This window comes from Odontesthes bonariensis, chromosome 14 (genome assembly GCF_027942865.1).
Source record: "Odontesthes bonariensis isolate fOdoBon6 chromosome 14, fOdoBon6.hap1, whole genome shotgun sequence".
Classification (NCBI taxonomy): domain Eukaryota; kingdom Metazoa; phylum Chordata; class Actinopteri; order Atheriniformes; family Atherinopsidae; genus Odontesthes; species Odontesthes bonariensis.
Window position 1 is genome coordinate 16,257,890 of NC_134519.1, and position 19,129 is coordinate 16,277,018.

The 19,129-nt window shown below is 40.6% G+C and overlaps 2 protein-coding genes and 1 non-coding gene across 3 annotated transcripts; 2 read left to right on the forward strand and 1 right to left on the reverse strand.

The window, feature by feature from the left end:
* Positions 1 to 1,323: 1,323 nt before the first annotated feature.
* On the forward strand, positions 1,324 to 1,396 carry trnaf-gaa (transfer RNA phenylalanine (anticodon GAA)). Its single transcript has one exon. It is a non-coding gene; the product is annotated as a tRNA-Phe (tRNA).
* Positions 1,397 to 7,709: 6,313 nt separating this feature from the next.
* On the reverse strand, positions 7,710 to 10,346 carry ift22 (intraflagellar transport 22 homolog (Chlamydomonas)). The gene is made up of 5 exons (XM_075482251.1): positions 10,113 to 10,346; positions 8,782 to 8,864; positions 8,498 to 8,581; positions 8,156 to 8,358; positions 7,710 to 8,069 (listed from the first exon to the last, which is right to left on the reverse strand). The coding sequence occupies exons 1-5, from the start codon at positions 10,149 to 10,151 to the stop codon at positions 7,921 to 7,923; spliced, it is 558 nt and encodes a 185-aa protein (XP_075338366.1). The 5' UTR covers positions 10,152 to 10,346; the 3' UTR covers positions 7,710 to 7,920.
* A 183-nt stretch (positions 10,347 to 10,529) lies between these two features.
* Positions 10,530 to 18,681, forward strand: LOC142398901 (outer dense fiber protein 2-like). Its single transcript, XM_075483133.1, has 17 exons — positions 10,530 to 10,588; positions 10,934 to 11,099; positions 11,225 to 11,342; positions 11,444 to 11,575; positions 11,753 to 11,827; positions 12,127 to 12,198; positions 12,292 to 12,408; positions 12,507 to 12,692; positions 12,777 to 12,886; positions 12,989 to 13,124; positions 13,329 to 13,439; positions 13,948 to 14,052; positions 14,451 to 14,609; positions 15,030 to 15,130; positions 15,211 to 15,373; positions 15,648 to 15,773; positions 15,927 to 18,681. Exons 2-17 carry the CDS (start codon positions 10,942 to 10,944, stop codon positions 16,098 to 16,100), a joined length of 2,043 nt encoding a protein of 680 aa, XP_075339248.1. The 5' UTR covers positions 10,530 to 10,588; positions 10,934 to 10,941; the 3' UTR covers positions 16,101 to 18,681.
* Positions 18,682 to 19,129: the final 448 nt, after the last annotated feature.

Below are 19,129 nucleotides of genomic sequence, written 5' to 3' on the forward strand. Positions count from 1 at the left end.
TGGTAAGAAAGTGAACCGGAAAACATACGAGGCTTCTTCCTCATCTATAACAGTCAATTATTGCATTTTTGTGGCCTTTATCTGGCTCCACAGCTTTGTCGCCAAAGCTCCACGGAGCGAGCTCCCGATTTTAGTTTTCAAATGAAAACGGCCATTTTGTCCCTGTGTAGCCGAAATAGCTCAGTTGGGAGAGCATCAGACTGAAGATCTAAAGGTCCCTGGTTCAATCCCGGGTTTCGGCAAAGACTACTATGAATTGTGGATGTTTGTCAAGAGGGAAACACAGCCCATGTTTGGAAAGTGAACTGGTAAAAAGGAATTATCTCAAAAAACCTAGATCAATGAAACCAAACGAGGCTGGTAGGAAAGTGAACTGGTAAAAAGGAATTCTCTCAAAAAAGCTTCATTAATGAAAACACACAAGGCTTCTTCCTCATCTACAACAGTCAATTATTGCATTTTTGTGGCCTTTATCTGGCTCCCCAGCTTTGTCGCCTAAGCTCCACGGAGCGCGCTCCGGTTTTAGTTTCCAAATGAAAACGGCCATTTTGACCTTGTGTAGCCGAAATAGCTCAGTTGGGAGAGCATCAGACTGAAGATCTAAAGGTCCCTGGTTCAATCCCGGGTTTCGGCAAAGACTACTATGAATTGTGGATGTTTGTCAAGAGGGAAACACAGCCCATGTTTGGAAAGTGAACTGGTAAAAAGGAATTATCTCAAAAAACCTAGAGAAATGAAAACAAACGAGGCTGGTAAGAAAGTGAACCGGAAAGTGAACCGGAAAACATACGAGGCTTCTTCCTCATCTATAACAGTCAATTATTGCATTTTTGTGGCCTTTATCTGGCTCCACAGCTTTGTCGCCAAAGCTCCACGGAGCGAGCTCCCGATTTTAGTTTTCAAATGAAAACGGCCATTTTGGCCCTGTGTAGCCGAAATAGCTCAGTTGGGAGAGCATCAGACTGAAGATCTAAAGGTCCCTGGTTCAATCCCGGGTTTCGGCAAAGACTACTATGAATTGTGGATGTTTGTCAAAAGGGAAACACAGCCCATGTTTGGAAAGTGAACTGGTAAAAAGGAATTATCTCAAAAAACCTAGATCAATGAAACCAAACGAGGCTGGTAGGAAAGTGAACTGGTAAAAAGGAATTCTCTCAAAAAAGCTTCATTAATGAAAACACACAAGGCTTCTTCCTCATCTACAACAGTCAATTATTGCATTTTTGTGGCCTTTATCTGGCTCCCCAGCTTTGTCGCCTAAGCTCCACGGAGCGCGCTCCGGTTTTAGTTTCCAAATGAAAACGGCCATTTTGACCTTGTGTAGCCGAAATAGCTCAGTTGGGAGAGCATCAGACTGAAGATCTGAAGGTCCCTGGTTCAATCCCGGGTTTCGGCAAAGACTACTATGAATTGTGGATGTTTGTCAAGAGGGAAACACAGCCCATGTTTGGAAAGTGAACTGGTAAAAAGGAATTATCTCAAAAAACCTAGATCAATGAAAACGAACAAGGCTGTTAAGAAAGTGAACCGGAAAACATACGAGGCTTCTTCCTCATCTATAACAGTCAATTATTGCATTTTTGTGGCCTTTATCTGGCTCCACAGCTTTGTCGCCAAAGCTCCACGGAGCGAGCTCCCGATTTTAGTTTTCAAATGAAAACGGCCATTTTGGCCCTGTGTAGCCGAAATAGCTCAGACTGAAGATCTGAAGGTCCCTGGTTCAATCCCGGGTTTCGGCAAAGACTACTATGAATTGTGGATGTTTGTCAAGAGGGAACAACAGCTCATGTTAGGAAAGGGAACTGGTAAAAAGGAATTATCTCAATGAAAACACACGAGGCTGGTAGGAAAGTGAACTGGTAAAAAGGAATTATCTCACAAAACCTAGATCAATGAAAACATGCGAGGCTTCTTCCTCATCTATAACAGTCAATTATTGCATTTTTGTGGCCTTTATCTGGCTCCACAGCTTTGTCGCCAAAGCTCCACGGAGCGAGCTCCCGATTTTAGTTTTCAAATGAAAACGGCCATTTTGGCCCTGTGTAGCCGAAATAGCTCAGACTGAAGATCTGAAGGTCCCTGGTTCAATCCCGGGTTTCGGCAAAGACTACTATGAATTGTGGATGTCTGTCAAGAGGGAACAACAGCCCATGTTAGGAAAGTGAACTGGTAAAAAGGAATTATCTCAATGAAAACACACGAGGCTGGTAGGAAAGTGAACTGGTAAAAAGGAATTATCTCAAAAAACCTAGATCAATGAAAACATACGAGGCTGGTAGGAAAGTGAACTGGTAAATAGGAATTATCTCAATGAAAACACACGAGGCTGGTAGGAAAGTGAACTGGTAAAAAGGAATTATCTCAAAAAACCTGCATTAATGAAAACACACGAGGCTTCTTCCTCATCTACAACAGTCAATTATTGCATTTTTGTGGCCTTTATCTGGCTCCCCAGCTTTGTCGCCTAAGCTCCACGGAGCGCGCTCCGGTTTTAGTTTCCAAATGAAAACGGCCATTTTGACCTTGTGTAGCCGAAATAGCTCAGTTGGGAGAGCATCAGACTGAAGATCTAAAGGTCCCTGGTTCAATCCCGGGTTTCGGCAAAGACTACTATGAATTGTGGATGTTTGTCAAGAGGGAAACACAGCCCATGTTTGGAAAGTGAACTGGTAAAAAGGAATTATCTCTAAAAACCTAGATCAATGAAAACATACGAGGCTGGTAGGAAAGTGAACTGGTAAAAAGGAATTATCTAAAAAAAACTGCATTAATGAAAACACACGAGGCTTCTTCCTCATCTACAACAGTCAATTATTGCATTTTTGTGGCCTTTATCTGGCTCCCCAGCTTTGTCGCCTAAGCTCCAAGGAGCGCGCTCCGGTTTTAGTTTCCAAATGAAAACGGCCATTTTGACCTTGTGTAGCCGAAATAGCTCAGTTGGGAGAGCATCAGACTGAAGATCTAAAGGTCCCTGGTTCAATCCCGGGTTTCGGCAAAGACTACTATGAATTGTGGATGTTTGTCAAGAGGGAAACACAGCCCATGTTTGGAAAGTGAACTGGTAAAAAGGAATTATCTCAAAAAAGCTTCATTAATGAAAACACACGAGGCTTCTTCCTCATCTACAATAGTCAATTATTGCATTTTTGTGGCCTTTATCTGGCTCAGGAGCTTTTTCGCCTAAGCGCCAAGGAGCGCGCTCCGGTTTTAGTTTCCAAATGAAAACGGCCATTTTGGCCCTGTGTAGCTGAAATAGCTCATTTGGGAGAGCATCAGACTGAAGATATGAAGGTCCCTGGTTCAATCCCGGGTTTCGGCAAAGACTACTATGAATTGTGGATGTTTGTCAAGAGGGAACAACAGCTCATGTTAGGAAAGTGAACTGGTAAAAAGGAATTATCTCAATGAAAACACACGAGGCTGGTAGGAAAGTGAACTGGTAAAAAGGAATTATCTCAAAAAAACCTGCATTAATGACAACACACGAGGCTTCTTCCTCATCTACAACAGTCAATTATTGCATTTTTGTGGCCTTTATCTGGCTCCCCAGCTTTGTCGCCTAAGCTCCAAGGAGCGCGCTCCGGTTTTAGTTTCCAAATGAAAACGGCCAGTTTGACCTTGTGTAGCCGAAATAGCTCAGTTGGGAGAGCATCAGACTGAAGATCTAAAGGTCCCTGGTTCAATCCCGGGTTTCGGCAAAGACTACTATGAATTGTGGATGTTTGTCAAGAGGGAAACACAGCCCATGTTTGGAAAGTGAACTGGTAAAAAGGAATTATCTCAAAAAACCTAGATCAATGAAAATAAACGAGGCTGGTAGGAAAGTGAACTGGTAAAAAGGAATTATCTAAAAAAAACTGCATTAATGAAAACACACGAGGCTTCTTCCTCATCTACAACAGTCAATTATTGCATTTTTGTGGCCTTTATCTGGCTCCCCAGCTTTGTCGCCTAAGCTCCAAGGAGCGCGCTCCGGTTTGAGTTTCCAAATGAAAACGGCCATTTTGGCCCTGTGTAGCTGAAATAACTCATTTGGGAGAGCATCAGACTGAAGATCTGAAGGTCCCTGGTTCAATCCCGGGTTTCGGTAAAGACGACTATGAATTGTGGATCTTTGTCAAGAGGGAAACACAGCCCATGTTAGGAAAGTGAACTGGTAAAAAGGAATTATCTCAATGAAAACACACGAGGCTGGTAGGAAAGCGAACTTGTAAAAAGGAATTATCTCAAAAAAGCTTCATTAATGAAAACACACGAGGCTTCTTCCTCATCTACAATAGTCAATTATTGCATTTTTGTGGCCTTTATCTGGCATCACAGCTTTGTTGATGGAGCTCCCGGTTTTAGTTTCCAAATGAAAACGGCCATTTTTGCTCAATAGCTTCCAGGTCATGTCATCAATTGACTCCAAATCAGTTTGGGATCATGTAACTACACTGGCTGCATGAGATACGCCTTTTATTTTTACATTTTAGATCTGTTCATATTCATAATGAATTTTTATATGTAAATATTAGCATTTTTGCTCAATAGCTTCCAGGTCATGTGATCAATTGACTCCAAATCAGTGTGGGGTCATGTAACTACACTTGCTACATGAGATACACCTTTTATTTTTACAATTCAGTTCTGTCCATAATTTTCAATAACTTTATACAGTCGCTCATCTCTGCTTTAAAGGATAAGACCGGTTTTTTGACATTGGGCCCTTGATTTCACATTATAACATGTTGTTCTACTCACCCCTGCTTGTTGTTGAACATTTGGAGCTGTTCCGAAGATATTCGCGAGGCGTCTGGCTGCTCTCTTGAGATATTCGGCCATGAAACGGTTTCCTATGGGCAAGCTCATACAGGCACAAACTATGCTGTTTATAATTTATTAATTACTCTACACCAGCACTGATAACGTGGAGGTGCGTCGCTTACTTAAAAAAATCCGGGTTACTAATTTTGAATTTTAGCCGAATGAATAAATAGGCAGCAGGTCTGTGGGCTGCCTGTGGCAGTAGCACGACGATGACGTCAGTAACACCCACTTTACGACAAAAAAATCAAAATTACAATAACCCGGATTTTTTAAAGTAAGCGACGCACCTCCACGTTATCAGTTCTAGTGTAGAGTAATTAATAAATTATAAACAGCATAGTTTGTGCCTGTATGAGCTTGCCCATAGGAAACCGTTTCATGGCCGAATATCTCAAGAGAGCAGCCAGACGCCTCGCGAATATCTTCGGAACAGCTCCAAATGACAAACAACAAGCAGGGGTGAGTAGAACATCATGCTATAATGTGAAATCAAGGGCCCAATGTCAAAAAACCGATCTTATCCTTTAAATATAATTTTTTTTTCCTTTTTATTTTATTTTGAAAACAGGAAGTTGGAACACGCTGCAGTCGTCCTCTCCGTGTGTTTACTGTAAAGTCTGCAATACGGGTGCACTTGAAATGTTGGAGTGGCTTGCTTGCGAATGTCTGTCGAATATCCAACTTAAAACTAACTTCACCTAATAAACCTGCAACGGGTTTTCTGTACGAACGTGGGAACTTTCTTTTGCTCTCTGAAGTGATATTTTGACTTTGTTGCTCCTTCTTTAGATAAGGTAGTCTGTGTGTCATTCCAGCCGCTGTCACATACTCCAAACCCCGACTGGCGACCTTTTGGCACTACGCTCGGGTGGAGCTGGTCCCACCGTCTCCAGATGAGATCCCCAAAGCCATGGAGGCTGCGTCAGGTCTGATCAAGAGCTATCATTCGGGACGCATGCGACAAACCACGGTTAAAGTGAGTTTGAGGGCTCTGTGGCTCTTGTAGCTGTGAGTTAACGCTGCACTGAGCTCTTTCCACCGAAGTGAGGCTTCTTTGACCTGCATTCATTTACGCAATTTCCAATTTAGTATGAACTTTCATTCTTGGAGCTGAGGGAGTTCAATGCCCAGAAAACTTTTATTAGTTTCCTTTTTTGGGTGTGTGCGTGTTTGCTAATCAAGGATTATTACTCAGCTTTCATAATAACTAATAATACATTAATTTGTCATAATCTAGTCAATGAGTAAGTCAGAACTGACCTTGAAACAATAAAAATGTGCAAAAAAAAAAAAAGTTGAATGCATCAACACACTGACTGTTAGATCCGCTCATCACCTAAAAGCTCGCAGGTAATAAAGGTTGGTCTTAAAATTTTGCGGACAAATACAGTATTAATTGATGGCTTAAAGGGATAGTTCGCCTCTTTTGACATGAAGCTGTATGACATCCCATATTAGCAATATCATTTATGAACATTGACTTACCCCCCGCTGCGTCCTGTGAGCCGAGTTCCGGCCTCGTTTTGGCGTTGACGAAGGTAGTCCGGCTAGTTGGCTGGGGTCCTGAAAATAAAGCGTTTTGCTTCTCAAAACAATATGCGTTCAAAAGAGTAATACATTTGCATCACAAAATCGTCCGTCCAGAAAAAGTCAGACCTCACAATCGCTTGGCGCTATTTTTGCCTCCCTTCATATCAGCCACCTACAGATAGCTGCACCTGTTACGGTGTTTACTGCTCGGAAGCAGGGGACTGCTCAGTCTGCACTTCGGTCTGCACGGTTCACATAGCCCGTAGTGATATGAAGATAGAGAGAAATAGCGCCAAGCGATTGTGAGGTCTGACTTTTTCTGGACGGACGATTTTGTGATGCAAATGTATGTTAAAGGGATGTTAAAGGGATAGGCGAACTATCCCTTTAACTCAAATGTTTAGTCTGTATACATACAGACTATGTGCAACTCGCCTAAAAAGAACCCTGATCATGATTTCCCTTACAAAAACTGCCATTTTTTTCATTGACAGTGGTGCCAATTATCCAGTTAGGTCGAACTTGTAGCCCCCCCAAAAATAGTTTCTTCGATACATTCTCAAGCAAGCTTTCGATGCATCATCATGTAGCTAGCAGCAGGTTCTTGATACAGTGATTTCGGATTAAAGCTTGTTGGAGCTCCCATGTCTTGTCCACTGGCTTTTAATAGACGACAAGAGGAATTTTAGGACGGTGAGTCGAGATACTTTTAGAAAACAATCTGACTGGGTAAGACATCAGGCTGTGGACTGATTGGGTTTTCTTACAAAGAAATGTGTATGTATGTGTATATATATATATATATATATATATATATATATATATATATATATATACAAGACTAATTCAGAGTATTTAGTGGTTAAATGTTGAAAAGCTGGTGAAATACACAAAGAAGACAAGTGACACAAACTTAATAGAGATCTAACCCTGAGTTATGTTCGTCACTGTGTTATTGCAGTGTAAGCTCTTGAACTTGTTGCAGATAACTGTGAAAATGACAAGCTGTTTACCCTTAAGTGCAACATTATTAGGCCTTGTGTAAATTCAAAGTATTACAACTTATTCTCTAATTCTGGATCACTGTCATTAAAGCAGTTTACTGTTTTTTTTATTGTTTTTGTTGTAGGATGCCTTGAGGAATGGACTCGTGACCACTGAGGTGCTGATGTGGTTCTTCATTGGAGAGTGCATTGGCAAAGGAGGCATAATTGGATATGATGTCTGAATAATGAACTTGTACTATTTTTTGACACATCACATTCCAGACAACTACTTAATTTGTAAATAAAAAGCTATTTGTGATCAGAAAATAAGCTTTTTTTTGTTTTTGTTTCTTGGGCATTAACTTTCAGACTTAACTAGGTCACATTTTATTCACAAAGAGACTTTAAAAAGTGCAGCAGATCAACCAAAAATGAATAGAGGCACCGAACAGTAGTGAAGTGTTCTAGAGTTAAACAGGGTTTGAATTATGTCATGCACAGCTGATTGATAGTGAAGATGTTGTAACAACTTGATACACCACAGATGCAAACAAAGTATATTTTCAATTAGATGCATGTTTTCCAGATTTCACTGCTATGTGATGATGGACATCTCCTCTCGCTCTCGACTCTCCGACATAACAGTTACAACGTTTCCCAAGTATCGCCAGAAAGCATGCCTCACGTCTTCTGGTTCCACCTCCAAATTGGAGTGAATAAGTGGCAGTCTGCTCAGATTTGACGCTGCATGAAAAAAAGAGGGAACATGTTAGACTAGAAAAGTAATAATGTCGCAAGCAGCAGGTTCGGGAGGCCCCCAGCAAGGTTACCTAAAGGCAGCCGTCCGTCTTCTACTTCACTGCCAGGCTTGTGGTGAGCTATGAGCAGACACTGTTTGTCCTGCAAACTTTGAGGGGAGATGAACATGGAGTGCCACGTCTCGATTTCTTTCAGGTGACTTGGAACATCAGGATTAAAAATGATCACCACACCGCTACAGTCCTTCATGAGGGCAGGCCAGCATGATTCAAATCTGCAGGAAGAAAATATATTGTATTTACATTTAGGCATTGTACAATATCAGACAGGCAAAACATGGAAAACAAGATGTTTCAGTAAAACTGAAAGACTAATATTGCCTTTTATTAACAAGATTATGATGTTAAACTTACTTAAAGTCTCCCGAACAGTCCCAAAGTTCAACCTCACATGTCTTGTCACCACTGCCTTCAGGTTGGGATTCAAATTCCAGTATCCTTAAGGCAATAGAAGGCCATTTAGTTGAAAATAATATAATTTATAAATAAGTCATTCAATAAATGAGATAACCAATTTCACACTAAACTGACATTTCAAACATGTGGTAAGCTAATGAATTTTCCTTTTCAGGCCTTCATGGGTTTGGGTAAACTGGTATCGCTTGGAAAGCTGTACAGTTGTCACAAAGGGTCTGTACCTGACTCCTTGAGTAGGTCTGTACTCGCCACCCACGTTTTCGGTTGTGTCGGAGAGAAAATTTGCAAGAACTGTTTTTCCACTCTGAAAGACAGGCAGACAGATGGCTTTATTAAAATTCCTTTTTTTTATGTGCGTTGTTGTTTTTTTGTCCACATTGTTTCTGCAGGAACAATTTTAGTTTCCTTTGTTGTTCTTGTTTGACAGATGTGGGATAGGCTGATGAATGTATTTAAATCTTACTTCTGAAGTAGTAAATAATTACCTGCACAGTACACTTTAGTTCCTCAAGGCTACTGCGTAATACCTTTATTATGTATATATATATATATATTTTTTTTTAATCATAATTTGTTTGCCAATAGTCATTTTTCAGTCCGTGGGGCATATACTGTATTAACCTGTCAGAGGAGGAAACTAACAAATTAACATTAGAAATAATACAGAATTTTTATGCAGCATTTCTCTCACATGGTTTAAGTTTTTTTTTTCTTCTTCATCGTAAAACAACATAACAGAACATGGTGATTAAACTGCCAATTGTAAAAAAAAATAGCATTTTAGAATTAGATGTATACCTGGATCACTGATGGAGGTCAGATGAGCACCCATAAAGAAACCAAAGACTAATTCTATTTGATATTTAAAAAAAACAAACACATTTCCACGCTGGCGTAAAATAAATGATTCAACTACAAGTCCTTTAACCTGCATCTGATTACTCTATGTGCACGCACCTCAGTTAACACCTATGATACTTGCTTTGTTTTGTTGACTCCATAACCCCATTTTACAACAATTTTATCACTATTATTCTCATAACCTTTCTTTTACCAGAAATAAGTCTGACTGGGATAAACTATCCCTTTTGCATGAGTGTCCTGGCCACGACAGCAGCATCAGCACAGGTGCCACACCACACATATATACATTTGACAAAAACATAAAAATTACAAATAAATTCAAGTAAAAAGAGAATACCCTAATCAATCATAAAACCACAAGATGAATATTAAAGGTCAGAAATTGCTAAGATAAACAATTATCAATCAAAACATGCGCATCTTTAAGTATCTGCCCATAAATCATATAAAACTGAGAACAATTAAGCGAACAACAATAAACAAGAGTGTTTATTTGCCACAAACGTGAACTTTCAGTTGAACATTGACGTATAGGCTACTATTTATTCACAGACGGACTCTAACCTCTCTTAAGAAAGGCTGCTGCAGTACCAGTAGTTAACATGGTTAACGTAACTTTAACAGTTGAATGATGATAATTCAGTTAGTATTGGCAAATGGGAATTTAAAATTGGAAACATTTTCTTACCTCATTAGGACCAACAAAGAGTACTTTTGCTTTGAACATCTCTCACTGGAAACCGAGCATTAGCTGTCCAGCTAACTTCAACTAAAGAAGATTCTGCAATGCAAAGCTTTAACACTTATGTAAACGAATGAGTCTATTTACAAACAGTGTGCTGGGATTCCAGTTATAGGCAACTGAAATGGCAAAATGTGAGCTTCCTACGTTGATATTTTCTGAAAACAGACGTACCGCGGCAGTAAACTTCCGCATCGTTTCTATGGTTTCAGACAGTGCCTCTGTTTTGTCCTGTTCATTGGCTGTTTGAAACTCCACTCAAAAATAGTTCCGCCTACTTTGGCCTGAAGGAACTAATCAACAGCCGGGAAATAAGTTAGTATTATGACGTTGTTTAAAAGCTACCCAATCATCTTTGAAGATTAAAAGGGTGTCTCTCCACTTTGGTGTGGGGTTATTCACAACAGACACAAAGCGAAAGCGTGAGTAATATTCATATTTTCAGTGATATAGTTTTATAGGGGACAGAGTTTCAACTCCAATTAAACATAAAGGATTTAAAAGCGACTTAGTCTGTTCGCTGAAATCACAAAAACTCCTGCTGTGTTCAGTGTAACGTAAAGCTTATCCGAATTAGTTCGTCTGTTGCTATGGAGTAAGCTTGTTAACTTGATTGCCTTCTGGCTTTCTGACTCGAGTAATGATATTATAACTAGGTTGTGTATTGTATAAATTTTTATTTTATTTTTTTGAAGTCCCCTTTAGTGTGGATTGCTAGCCCTCGCGTCTGTGTTTATACTAACTGTCATTGTCTGTTGTGTTGGTAGTACAAGGTATGTCTCCAGAGGGTGAGCCCCAGAGTCCCCCTCTTGGTTTCAATTCCAGGGAGGATCTCGCCATGAGTCGTGGTGATTTAGACTGCAGCCATGAGTCGGGGAGATGGAGCAGGACACACAGCAGTCTGCAGACAAGAGCAGAGTCTGAGATCAATTGGTGAGGTCCTGTCAGATATAAACATTTGATCATGTAGTCTAATCTTTATGGCTAAAAATCACCACTAGCTACAATCTTACTGACCTAAATCGTTTTTTTCTTTTTCTTTTTTATCTTTCATGTAGCCATGGAGACGGCAGGAAAAGCCCTTTCTTGAAACTACTGATTGACGCCGAAGCAGCTGCCAACTCTGCTGCAATACAACTTGTGTCTTTTAAAGATGCAATGGAAGATGAATTTGCTGTATGCCTCCTAATATTTTGCATCCTTCAGCTTGCGCTTAAACAACCCAAAAACCCCAACACATTTTTTCTCTACTAAATGTATGCTCCCTGCCGGTTTAGGATTCAGGACAATCTGCCAAAGACCAGCGCCAAATTTCAAGACAGAGAGGACTTTTGCTGGAAAAGTTGGAGGATTTTAGACGAATGAATAAGTCTGTACGACAGAAGATGAAACAACTCCAAGATACAGAGGTTGGTCGTAGAAAAAGGCTCAGGGACATGGCCTTTTGCATTTCATGGTAGTAATGCATCAAGTTTAGATATGCAAATGAAACTCTTAGCCTTAAGTGCCTCCTGGAAATGTGTGAAATTAATTTTTTTTATTGTCTTAACCTTTTTTTGACAGCTAACCCTTTTCCCCCCTAATAGACTAGACAGATTGATGCAGAACAACGGACTGACATCTTGCTAAATAAGATCACACAGGCTGAAATTGAAAATGAGGTGACTGTTTTATCGTATATATGCAATGTCTAATACTAAAAGAAAACAAAAAAAACTCGTATAAACCTTCTAAATAAGTTATGAGGGCAAGATTTGACTGTGAAAACAGTCAATCTTAAGGTTTAATCTTTAATACTTTGTAGTTGTTTGGATGATGCACAAAAAGATATAGCTCAAAGGTTTGTAATATTTGAGGAATCTAAGAAAATATATATATATTTTTTTAATGCACTGAATGGATAGAATGATAGAAATGTAAGTTTTGTGACGTGTGCTGATTGCTCATTTCCTTCCACAAGCATCTAAAAAGAAATTTGAGGGAGACTGAAAAAAGGATCGATGACCTGATGGATCTGCGGAGAGAAGAGCAGGTAAGCTCTGGTTTATTTTTTTTAGATACAGATGTTGTTGCATATTAATGTAAGCATTTACTTTGAACGCATCCACATTATTGGCTTCCGCAGGAGAACATAAAAAGCGCAGTTCACATGACCAAGACTGTGGAGGAAACTCGCGCTCGCCTGCAAAATAATCTGCGCAACAAGGAAGCTGAAAACAATCGTCTGACAGTGCAGTTAAGGGTACGGATTCTCTTTATCAGCCCAAAGCTCCATAAAGAATCAGCTTTATGAATGTTCAAAACTATGCTGAACGTTTTTTGGCTCGTGGTGTTTTCTAGACTCTTGAGAGAACTCTTACACAACAGAAGATGGAGATTGACGGTTTGAAAGCGTCCATCGCCTCTATGACTGAGAAGGCAGCACGGGACAAAGAATCTCTGAAGAAAGGAACTCGAGCACACAAACTGAGAGCTCAGAGGTTTGAAGCTGCCATTGACAAATGCTATGTACAGCTGAAGGAAAAGGTATGAAGTCAAAATGGCTCAGATTATTAGATTTCAACTTGTTTTTTACGCCATGACGGATCAGGATCTTACTTTGACACACAGGATGCTCAGATTGCCAAAGCCCATTTAGAGAGTGACTCCTGGACACAGAAGAAGGAGCAGATGACAGATGAGAAAGAAAAACTTGTCGCTCATGTACACTTGCTGAAATGGTTGGTTGTTTCCATGTGACACACACTGCTCATCGTAGTACAGAGTAGACATCAGTATGAATGTGAGACAAGTTTTGACTGAGTTGTTGATCTCCAACTAAGTGAAATTGCAGACTTGACACGGAGGTTGCAGAAAGAGAAAGATGAGCTAACTGCAGCTAATGAAGCCACGGTGCAAAGGGTTGACCAACTCAAGGCTGACAATGGACAGCTTAGTGTCAGTAATGCAGCACTCAAGGTAGGCGGTGCAGAACAGCTTGCATGAAAGAGCCACAGAGGGTGTAAAAACACCTCGGCTGTTTTAGAATGAAACGTGAAGTCATTAGCTTTTGTGCTAATGGCTCACTGGTGACCCTTCCTCCAGTTTTAATGTAATTCTCACTGGAGAAATAAACCATGATACTTAAGAATAAGCAAAGCCTGCTCTTGTGCCTGATTGCAGGCTTCGGTGGGTCGGCTGGAGCAGCAGCTTGCTGATTGTGAGTCTGCCCTCGTAGAGGAGAAGATTGTCTGTCAAGAAAGGAAACGTCAAGTTGAACAGTGCCAGTACCAGGTTTGCTTTCTTTCTCTTAATTTAGACCAGCTAGAAACAAAACAGACTCTGAAGTGGAGAAAAGGCTACGTGAATATGTGAACATTTTTCTCAAGAAGAGTTATCTGGAAAAAGACTTGCAGATAACAACTGTTAAGAGGCTTTTTGAATAGATATGAAAGCACTGTGGGGAAGAAGGCATTGGACACATTGCTAGCAAACTAGACTCTTGATATTTTATTTCTAGAATGCCTCTACTCCTTTTATCTTTCCTACTTCGTCATTAGCCATTCACCGTTGTGCACTTCTAACTCCCCCCTATCTGAAACAGTTAGAGAGCAGCGTTTTGAAATGTGCTTTTCCAAGAGGATTCTGGTTATAGTGAATTATTTATAATAATTAATTATAGCGAATGCTATATCATCAAGTGTTTTACTTACTGAGGCGTGAAATTGACTGTGGTCTGTTGAGAGAACGTGTAGCAGAGCACTGCAGGTTTCATCACAAATTTTTTTTTGTCTTTTTCTAGGTTGCAGAACTTGAAGCTGAGATTGATGATCTACGAATAAAATATTCAAATATTTTAAGAGAGACAGAAAAGACACGAGACGGGAAAGAGACAGAAGTTGACAAGGTACCTCCCCTGTTCCTCAATTCCTTAATGCTTTTAACTAAAGGAGGACTAGCAGCTGGTTTAAAAACTAATTCTAACATACTTTGAGCACTTTTTCACACATTTCAAGCTCTGCATCTTTCTTTCTCGTGATGAATGGCCTGTCAGTTTGCTGTCAGGTTTATTACTCAGCTGCACAACCGCCTGAACCTGCATGCGTTTTGACAAACCTGAGCGACTTAAATTCTGGGCTTCAAAATATGTGCTCAGTCTAAGAAGGAAAAATGCCACGTTTTGCACGTTTGACGCATTCTGCACTTCTGCGAGCATCTCTTTTGAGACGTGTTATGAATATTTCAGTTAATACTGTGTCTGTTCCCAAAACCTCACTCCCTCTGCCACCCTCCTCTGGAGCCCAGGTGAGGCAGGAGCTGCAGGGGCGTGTGGAGGAGCTAAAGGCTTACCCTGAGCTACTGAGTGCAGCTGAGCAGAGGCTCCTCGAGGGCCAGGAGAACCTGCAACGTTCGGAAAGGAAGTGCTCAGAAATGTCAGAGTCCATTAAGCAACTACTGGTTAAGGTGTGCAACACTAGTTGTCACGGTCGGCGCATGTTAAATGCAAAAGTCATTTTCCCACATCTGACCACTAGGTGGTAGTACAGTCTCGTGTGTCTGGTGTGTTTTGCTCTCTGGTCCTGCTGTGAGTTTTGATGTTTGTGATTACCAAAAGCAGAACCCTGACTTCAGTCCTCTACCAATGTGCCCATTTGTGATTGTCTCGTGTTGTTTGAGTCCCGTTCAGTTTCCCGCATCACGTTTCTCACAGAAATGTTGACTTCGTGACTTGAAAACTGTCCACATTGTGTTTTCAAGACTGTGACAAACCGCGTTGAATTATTTGGTGCTGTAATCACCTTTGCATGAGATACGTCATCCTTTCTGCAGCATTTTTATGCACCCAGAGCGTGCGACTTTGAATTTGCCGTGTTTCATTTTCAGACGGAGAATCAATCTAAACTCTTGAGATCATCTGCAGAGATGAAAGAGTCCGTTCATGAGGCCAATTTAAAGCTAAAGGAAAAAATGGATTCGCTTCGAAAGTAAGACAACAGTCATCAAAAGTTTTCTTACTGCGTACCAATTTTGATATAAGCAGCATTTAACATGTTTGTGTTTGCAGGAAGACAGACGAGCTGCAGCAGGAGAACACGGAGCTCATACGGAGGCTCACAGTTCAGGAGGAAGCTCTCAGCTACAGCAACAGGCAGCTGGATCAGCGCTCATCTGACTGTCAGGCTCTGAGCCGGCAGCTCGAAGCAGCTTTATCAGACGTCAGACAGCAGGTACACTTCAAAATGATGTCTCCACTGATGTCTTAGTATCAATGGATCAATGACAAATATTTGATTTGATTTTTTTTGTTCAAATGTAATTCCAAACAGGAATTATTGTCTCTTTTTATGGTAGTTAGTATGTTGACCTGAGAAATGTTCGCAATTAAGCAGGCAACACAAGTACAAATACCTTTGCTTGCATCATCAAACAAGACTGGAAGATCCAAAGCTTCCTTCTAGTAGGTAAATCTCTTATATTTGGCATTTTTTACCATTTGTGCAGGTCTGCAAGGTAAAAGACCAGGCTGCTTCCCGAGAAGGGGCTCTTCAGACCAAACTCCTGGAGCTGGAAGCTGAGAAGGGCAGAAGGGATAATGAGCTGAGGCTTCTTCGCCAGAGCAAGCAAACTGTGAGGGTCATGCTTCTGTAAATAATGAAAGCATATGAATGTCATGAAGCATACGTGCCCAGATTACCTTGTTTTAAGATGTAAATCATGAGATTTTTAGCATTGACTAAATACCAAATGAAACGTGTTGTCTGCCTGTCTCTTACTCCGCAGACAGAGAAACAGTTTGAAATGCGTCTGAAGGACCTGCAGATCAGCCTGGACCAGTCAGAGAGCCACAAGCGAAGCATTCAGAACTACGTTGATTTCCTTAAAAACTCCTATAAGACGATGTTCGATGATGGGCAACAAACGTCAACATTTGGATCTTCATATTTTCTAAAATGATGAAGGTGTGCATTTAGAATCTTTATTTGTATTCTGTGTACTATAACATTTATAAAACTCATTTGAAATGAGAAGGGAGACAAGAATTTTTACAGTTTTATTTGGGAACTAAAAGCCATCTTCCTGTTTTTTTTTTTTTTTTTTTATTGGTCAGATTTAAGCTTTAAGTCTTTGGATAGGGACCTTTACATTTAGCTGAGAGTTAGAATTTTTCCAGGGATCAGAGATATTCTCTGTTTTAACTGGCGGTTTGGATAGTTTTTTTAGCTCGAGTCCAAAAAAGTGCTGCATGATATTTTTAAAACATTTTGGACCATACTCTGTGGTGCTATTTCTTTCCTTGGGGCTATCAACTAGTTGCGTGAATGTTAATATGAGCCTAAACCTTGAGTAGACCTGGTAGTATTTTTAGATAAACATTTGCCCTTTTTAGGAGTAAGTTAAGGATTGCAAAGGCCTACTTCTCATGGCAATGTGGCTAATGTGCAAAATAGTTTTTGTTGAAAGTCTAATAATTAATGTCCCAGAGACTGAATTATTTATCAGAAGATAAAAGAAGCTTTCAGATGGGGAGAATTAATGTTTCACTCAGGGGAAGTTTTCCCTCCTTCCACGAGTATCTAATGCTGTATGGACTTAGTTCATCTTTCGGCAATTTGCTCCAGATGTAAGGTTTTTTGTCATGAAATATTTTGAATTGATGAAAGCAACTTTTAAACAATGAACAGTTTTGTTTAGAGTCTGATCTTTACAACACTTAAAGGTGTATCATAAAAACGGACAAAGGAGGATTCTTATAACCTCTGCAAAGTTCTGAGTTGTTTCTCATCAGGTCGATGACTTCACCGATCCAGTCAGACACACTGTGTGCAACAAAGGTCACTCAACAAAGGTTACTCGGTGTCATGTGTAATCAGTCTACGAGGTTACAAAGAAACTCGGCGTAACTGGGCAACGGAAGACTCCTCACCTTGGCTGAAGGTTTATAGCAGGGCTGCAGAGAAAAAGCAAAAAAAAAAGAAAGCTTTTGAATGACCTGAACTGAGCGGTTCATGTGACAAAACCGTCCAACATCAGAGATTGAAATGTTCCTTACGGAGAAACGAGTTAAAAAAATTTCCAACCTGATGTGCAATATGCAGCAACAGTTACCTGAATTGTTTTAACCTGTTTCCACTATGCAGTCCGGTACGGGTCAGTTCAGAACGATTCGCTTATTTCAGTGTTTCCACTACCACGAAAGCGTACCGGTCCCATGGTACCCGTTACCATTTTTGTAACCCTTCTGCTTGGGGTACCCAGCACACAGTACCGGTTCCAGGCTCTGCTCTCCGTTGTTGGTGAGGAGGCTGTGCAGCGGAGCAGCTCGATTGCGCTGTGCGAAACGAAAAAGTTTTCCAGCTAATTGCCGCAAAAATGGCAGAGAGTAGTTTCACCTGGACCGCGAAACCAGTGTCGCATGAAGCTGAAGAAGCTTCGGAGCGATCGACGTAGTGACACTTCGGCACGCACTCCGCCCACCCCTGAGGGTCCCCTTTGTACAGTGGGAACGCAAGCTGACCCCAAAGCGACCCGACCCGACCCGTACCGATACGAAGTGACCCGAACCGTACTGACAGTGGAAACGAGGCTTTAGTCACATTTATGGCTGCACTCAGGGTTGATACTTGGTTTGGTAAGCAAAGGTTTGCATACATATTGTTATTGCTAAAATATAGAAATTGCTAAAGGTTCACAAACTTTTCAACACCATGTTTACATGCCGTAGAATAGACCAAAATCTTGATGGTGCAACATTGTTGTAAAAGTGATCTATATTTGAAGTTTGCTTCTATTCAAATCATCGTGAATCTGCTAGTTTCACAGTTTCTCACTGGCGTGAGAGATCGGGTGCTGTGTGTATGCTTTTTTTTTTTGTTTGTTTGTTTTTTTTGTTCTTAGCCTCAGCTGGACTGAGATGAATTAGCCTGAAAGTTAAACGATTATCTGTCTGTTGTGAAGGCTATGCCTTTAGGTTTAAAAAATATAATTACTGAGGTACATGAAACATTGGGCTATTTCCCAAGCTCTTCAAACTCTCTTGCTGGCATGTTTTCGTGCTTTTATGATGGAACAGTTTGTGTTTCTGAGGCTCGGGGGCAAACATAATGACCTGCATATATGCTGATTTACCCAGTTTTACGAAAAAAGCTAACCTTGGTGCTCTTGTTTTTAACTTGTTGTCCTGTCACTCTTGCTTGTGGTTTCCTACGGGTTCTATGGTAATAAACTTCTGCGAGTTCAGACCTCTGTAAGGCTTTGATATGTTCTTGCAGCAGACATATTCCTTCCAATAAGCAGGGCTCCTCAAGTTCACAGAGACAAAGCTCTATTGTGCTCCCTTTCAGACGATGGAACCATTTCATCTCTGCGTGCGTCAGTACCCTGTTTTTCCTCTGCTCCCAGGGTCTTGCCTGTTTACGTAATCCTGTTGATCACTTTGGGAATTTGCGCACGTCTGCTGTTGGCAACGAAAAATGCTTACATCTGACATTTTGGCAATTTTGGTTCATATCACGATCCAGCACTGAGATGGGCACACCCTGAGGTTACAGCTCACAAAAGTTTCTTTTTGTTGTTGTTTTTTTTTTAAGAATTGAGTTCTGCAGAGCCAATTATTAAAAACAGAGGCTTCACTCTTTAATGTATTTAAAAAAGTCACTCAAAGTAATGTTACACGTTTGATTTTTTTTTCTTTTTCCCTTTTGGAAGACAGCAGGAGGAGTTGTTAATTACGCATGATATGGAAAGTTTAGATTAACTTTGCAAGCCTATAACTTCTTCATAAAACAAAAACTCTGCAGCTTGTGCCCACCATCTGCCTTGCGGCAGGAAAACCACTCAGAGGTTTACGTTACAGTCATTCCCATGAGTATTCACTGACATGTAGGTCCTCAAAAGTGGGTCAGCCAGATGCTGAAGATAAAATATAACTTGTATTTCTGCTCGAGCACTGTTGCAACAGACCTGAGGATTTCCAGTTTTCTTGA

What these genes read in the sequence shown, in the direction of transcription:
- ift22 (XM_075482251.1), bottom strand. Translation starts at nt 10,151, where the DNA reads ATGTTCAAAGCAAAAGTACTCTTTGTTGGTCCTAATGAG. An exon ending in GACTGTTCGGGAGACTTTAA is followed by an intron (nt 8,359 to 8,497) that starts GTAAGTTTAACA and finishes TTCTTCCTGCAG; the next exon opens with ATTTGAATCATGCTGGCCTG. An exon ending in AGACGGACGGCTGCCTTTAG is followed by an intron (nt 8,070 to 8,155) that starts GTAACCTTGCTG and finishes TTTTTCATGCAG; the next exon opens with CGTCAAATCTGAGCAGACTG.
- LOC142398901 (XM_075483133.1), top strand. Translation starts at nt 10,942, where the DNA reads ATGTCTCCAGAGGGTGAGCCCCAGAGTCCCCCTCTTGGTTTCAATTCC. An exon ending in ATCTGCGGAGAGAAGAGCAG is followed by an intron (nt 12,199 to 12,291) that starts GTAAGCTCTGGT and finishes TGGCTTCCGCAG; the next exon opens with GAGAACATAAAAAGCGCAGT. An exon ending in GTCTGACAGTGCAGTTAAGG is followed by an intron (nt 12,409 to 12,506) that starts GTACGGATTCTC and finishes GGTGTTTTCTAG; the next exon opens with ACTCTTGAGAGAACTCTTAC.